This window comes from Fonticula alba, assembly GCF_000388065.1.
Source record: "Fonticula alba strain ATCC 38817 unplaced genomic scaffold supercont2.5, whole genome shotgun sequence".
Lineage (NCBI taxonomy): Eukaryota > Rotosphaerida > Fonticulaceae > Fonticula > Fonticula alba.
Genome location: NW_009242975.1, coordinates 1,831,829 through 1,836,890, shown reverse-complemented (window position 1 = coordinate 1,836,890; position 5,062 = coordinate 1,831,829). Strand labels below are relative to the sequence as shown.

Sequence of the window (5,062 nt, the reverse complement as noted above, 5' to 3'; positions counted from 1 at the left end):
CCTCCGATGCTCCCGCGCCTCTGCACCCTTGCGCACGCACGCACGCACGCACACACACACACACACACACACACACACACACACACACACACACATGTCCATACGTGTCTAACCTTCGGGCTCTCGCCCCGCAGCGCCATCACTTTCGACCTCTCCATGCTTGGCCAGCTGCAGCTTTTCCGCCTGCCGGTCCCCTCGGTGGCCACCGATGTGCCGGCCCTGCTGGCCGCCATCGACACCATCACCGCCAGCTTTGAGAAGGCCCAGTCCCTGGCCCTGGAGCTGGGCCAGGCCGAGCTGGACAACCTTCTTACCTCCAAGGAGTCGGAGAAGATCCTGCTCCAGGCGTTCACCGGCGGCCCGGACGCTCAGTCTTGGCGCCAGCTGGTGGAGGACCGCCGCAGCGGTCGCGTGCCGGCCATCGTCCCGGAGGCTGACGAGTCGGCCCCCCCCACCACCACCACCACCTCCTCCGAGGAGCAGGAGTCTGCCAAGGAGCAGGCCCCCAGCCCCAAGGAGCAGGACGAGGACAAGGAGGCGGAGCCGGCTGCTGCCGTCGCCGTCGCCGCGGCCGATGCCGAGGAGCAGGACCAGGAGTCTGAGGATTCCGTGGCCGCTCTGGCCGCTGCCCCGGCTGCTGAGGCCACTGTGGACAACGCCGCCGAGCCCGAGTCTTCGGTTGCGGCCGAGGCGTGCGCCTCCACCACCGAGGGCGAGGACGCCGAGAAGGCCGAGGCGGCCGACGGGGACGAGTCTAGCTGATTGATCCCCCCCCCCCCCCTCCCCTCCTCGCCTTCCGCCTCCCCCTCTCCTGCCCCCCTCTCTCTTCCCTCCCTCGCCCGCCTTCCCCCCTCGGTCCCCTTCACCGCCCCCCCCCCCCTGGGCTTGTGTGTATGTGCAAGTGCGCTGCGCCATGTGCCCATATGTGTGCGTGTATGTGTGTGTGTGAAATGGGGCGGGGGGCAAGAGTGGCGTGTGCGTGCGTGTGTGTGTCGACCGCCCCCAAATAGAGAAACCGTTCCCCTCTCCTCCGGAGCGGCAGATACAGCAAGGCAGGGGGTGGGCGGCGGCTGCGCCAGGAGAACCCCAAGGGCAACGGCATGTTCACGAGGGTGCTAGGGGGGGGGGGGCGGGGGTCAGGGACGTCGTCTCAGGGCCCGGAAGAAAGGGCTCACAGCCCCGGGAAGCCCGGCCGCCCCTCCTCCGAGGCGGGGAGAGAGCCGCCCACGGAGGCGTGGTGCTTTGCGCGCCGAGCCCAGCCCGCGCGTGAGATTCGCTGGGCACATCATGTGACTGCAACGAAATCGGGTGCTCCTCCCGACGGATCTGGACGCTTGCGACGCTGGGCCGATCTGGCTGGGGCCTCTCGTAAGAAGCCCCCGCCTGGATGCACATGTCCGTACACCATACACACAAACACACGCATACACACAACATATGCACATTCCCCCATACACAACACGCGCGCGCGCGCGCGCGCGCGCATGCCCAGGCGCCACAAGTAGGACCAGCCAGCCAGGCGGATCCAGCTGCACGGGGCCACGGACATGGACCTGCATCGGAGAGATCTCTGTGGTCCCCCGATCAGGCCCTGGGGCAGGTTTTTTTTGGGCACCCGCCGGACGCTGACCTGACGCCTCCGGCCAGGCAGTTCAGCATACCCCCATCTCCTCTTCCTCTTCCTCTCTCTCTCCCTCTCCTCCACGCGCGCTCCATCACAGGACTCTCTCAAGCACACACAGACAGACAGGCAGGCATATATATATATATATATATATACACACATCCATACATATCTCGTACTCCACGCCGGCTCCCTCACAGGCTTTCTCCGCCAGAATACGATGGACCTGGACCCCCGCTTTCGAGAAGCCACGCCGATAGAGCGCACACACCCCCCGCCGGCGGGCACCGTGGAGCCTCGGACGCCCTCTCGGTCGCTGGCAGCCGAGGGTGCCGGAGGTCGGCGCAGCCTCACCCCCTCGAAGACCATGTCTCTGCGCGGCCGGTCCCCGCTGGCCGGGGACGATGCCTTCTCCGACGCCCGGCGGAGCCAGTGCGCCCCGGCTGACCGCCCGTCCCATCTCTCTTTCTCTCTCTCTCTCTCTCTCTCTGCCAAGGGGGGCGCATATTGACCCGCTTTGTCGCTCACCCTCACACACCCCCGCTTTTTCCGCGCAGGATGGCCGAAAAGAGTCGCGAGCGCATCCGTCAGGTCCGTGCGGCTCTCTTCCGACGGAATCGGGATCACTTGCCGCCAGCACCACCGGTTCCGGCCTCGGATCCCCCGGGATCGGACCTGCAAATCCGCGGGGACGACCTCCTCCGGAGCTTCTCCATCTCCGACGACTGTGAAGAGGGCTCTCAGGAGGAGCACCATCGGGCCGGCCCAGTCATCGGGTTAGATCTCGTCGAGGACGAGGATTTCACCAACCTCTCGGTGGAGGAACTCCTGGCGCTGGAGGAGCAGATTGCTCAGGAGTGTACGTTAGCCACCTGTTCGTGACCGCCGGTCTGTTTCCGCGCGTGTTCACGCACATGCAGCCTCCCCACCATCCCCATCCTCGCCATTCTCCCGGTCCCCCCTTGCTCACATCGTGATGTATGTGGGCTTGGTCGGGCGCACATGCCCTCCTCCCCCACCCCCGTCCCCTCCTCCTCCTCCCCCTCCTCCTCCTCCTTGGCGCTGATTCGCCAGTGGAGGAGATCCTGCAGGCGGACTTCCTCGCGCAGGAGGAGGCAGCGGCCGCCGCCGCCTTGGATGACCAAGAGTTTTTGACCTTCATCGACGAGCTGGACTTTTCGGATGCCCCGGCCTCGACGCCCAACACGCATTCGGCCGGCTCGGGCCCGGGCATGTTCACCTCCCTGCTGCGGCCGTGCTTTGTTTGCTGTGGCAGCCTCTTCGCCGGTGCAGGGGGACGCCTGGTGCCCGAGGTGTTCCAGAACCCAGCTGCCAGCACGACGGGCCTGCTCCCCAATGGTCGCGGACTCCAGTGCTCCCGGTGCCACTTGCGGGTGGTATTTCAGGTGCGCCGCCATACGCCCGCACGTCGCTCACGCATGGCGCCCCGCACGGCGACCTCCACATGCAGAGGCCATCGTCGCATTCCCCCCCCCCCCCCCCTCCCCCGGCCCGGGCGCGCCAGTCTGACCCTCCCTGCTCGCCTGTCCTTCCGCCCCGGGTTCGCGGTGGCGCGTGCGCCACGCGCAGAATGGAGCCTCGGCCTCCAACCTCGACGAGGTTTACCTGCATGTGGAATCCCTGCTCCTGGACCACCACCGGTACGCTGTCTCCCGTGCTCTGGGCCTCTGCTCGGGGCCCTTGCCGGACGGGTGTCCCCTCTCTTGACTCGCTCCGCGCGCCGGCCTCTCCCCCTCTCGCACCGGGAGGGGGCACCTCTTCGGCGTGCCCGCCGGCCCGGCCACACCACTGACACCCCATGCGGCTCGCCCACTCCCGCACATGCATGTCTGCATGCAAAGAGGCTGTCCCCATATGGCGGTGTCCTTCGCCTTCTGCCCGGACACTTGCGCCCTGCGGGTCGAGTGCCGCACCTGCCGCCAGCAGGACCGGGTCCTTTAGTCGGCATCTCCTCCCGGTCCCTGTGGGCTTTGCTCCTTCTTTTTTTCTTCCCCCCCCCCCTCCTTGCCCTCGGCCTCGCCAGCTTGCCACACGGCGGTGGCGCGCCCTGCACCCCCGGAGAAGCGCCCCCCCCCCGCCGGCGCACCATGTCCCTCGCGACATCGCCACGCGCCAACCCAAATAGACATTTGCTGACAGGCCCCGAGGGAAAGCAGCCAGATGCGCGCCGCACACGTGCAGGTGCCTGTGCGTGCGGGCATCGCTCGCTGGGCACTGCGCCAGGGCCAGCAAGCGATGACGAGGGGCCGCCGCTGTGTGCGCCGTGGGCGGGAGTGGGCCAGGGGGCAGAGGCCGGCTCCATCCGCCCCCCCCCCCCCCCCCCCCCGGACAGGGAGAAGCCCAAAAGCCAGAGGCTGGGGAAAAGCAAGAAGGGGGCACAGGGAGATAGAGGACACACACACACACATGGGGAAGAGGTCCGTCGCACTCGCCCCCACGTCCGAAGGGGGAGGGGCTCGCAAAAAGGCCGGGGCCCCGCGCGCCACCATGGGGCGCCCAGGGGCACGCACATCACGCGGGGGCCATGTCACGCGGGGCTTCTGTGCCGATTTCAATTTAGCATTCCTCATGGCACAGCTGTTTGGCCCGAGCCGCGGGTTTGGCATTCCCTCCCACCTCGCGGGCCCTCCCCCCCGTCAAGGGCGCATCCCCCCGGTGGCTCATTCCCCCCCTCGACGGGAGGTCTGGGGCGTCATGATGGACCGCCGACCACGGCGTAGGGTCTCTTCGGCAGGAGGGGCCGGGGGAGAAAGTGTAAATGCGGTTGGCATTTTTTTTTGAGACATATGACAATTTCTCGGCTTCTGTGCGCCCAGGGGCCGAACACACGAGCCCGTCGCCCGGGGACTCCCCATGGATGAGACTGGCCCGGCCTCACCCTCAATGGTTCCGGGGTCGATTGTGGGCAACCCTGCCCGGATCTTGGCACGCCGGTCCCGCGTGTGGATGCCCCCCACCCCACGGCGGGCACTGCGCGGACGGATCCGCCTCCAGGATGGACCGGTCCCGAAGCAGCCAGAAAAATACGACGGCCGCACGCTGCCCGCTCTCCCCCATTCACCGGTCACCCGAAGGCGCCCCCCCCCCGCCCGGGAGCGGGAGGCGGCCGCCAAGAGGAAGCGTGCCGGACCCTGGGGGCACCATGGTCCGGCATACGACCCGGGGGGCCGGCTCGCGGATGCCGCCATATCGCGCCGTGGGTTCGGGCGCCGGGGTGGCGCATTTCTGCCACCCGGACCTTCGTAGTGGGGCGGAGGGCGGGGGCCGGTCGAGAGGCGACTTTGCTCGGCTGTGATGGGAGGGGGCGGGGGGCTCCTTTGCGGGTGGCGGACCAGCGGGCCCCCGGCCAGTAGGTGGCCCCGATCCCGGCACCGGTGGACCATGCATTCTCATGCCGGGCGGATGGCGGGCGGGGGG

The 5,062-nt window shown here is 68.0% G+C and overlaps 2 protein-coding genes across 2 annotated transcripts in view; both read left to right on the top strand.

Moving 5' to 3' along the window:
- Window positions 1–762, top strand: part of H696_03568 (hypothetical protein) — a gene marked incomplete at both ends in the record, with an annotated part of 2,828 nt that extends 2,066 nt beyond the window's left edge. The window contains one exon of the mRNA XM_009497437.1: window positions 135–762. Within this exon, the coding sequence (XP_009495712.1) occupies window positions 135–762 (628 nt within the window). The remainder of the gene's footprint in view (window positions 1–134) is intronic.
- Window positions 763–1,757: 995 nt separating this feature from the next.
- H696_03567 (hypothetical protein) lies at window positions 1,758–3,719 on the top strand. Its single transcript, XM_009497436.1, has 5 exons — window positions 1,758–2,056; window positions 2,182–2,483; window positions 2,699–3,030; window positions 3,215–3,285; window positions 3,487–3,719. The coding sequence occupies exons 1-5, from the start codon at window positions 1,845–1,847 to the stop codon at window positions 3,584–3,586; spliced, it is 1,017 nt and encodes a 338-aa protein (XP_009495711.1). The 5' UTR covers window positions 1,758–1,844; the 3' UTR covers window positions 3,587–3,719.
- Window positions 3,720–5,062: the final 1,343 nt, after the last annotated feature.

Coding starts and splice junctions, on each gene's coding strand:
- H696_03567 (XM_009497436.1), top strand. CDS start 1,845: ATGGACCTGGACCCCCGCTTTCGAGAAGCCACGCCGATAGAGCGCACA. Junction 3,031..3,214: donor ACTTGCGGGTGGTATTTCAG/GTGCGCCGCCAT, acceptor CGCCACGCGCAG/AATGGAGCCTCGGCCTCCAA. Junction 3,286..3,486: donor CTGCTCCTGGACCACCACCG/GTACGCTGTCTC, acceptor CTGCATGCAAAG/AGGCTGTCCCCATATGGCGG.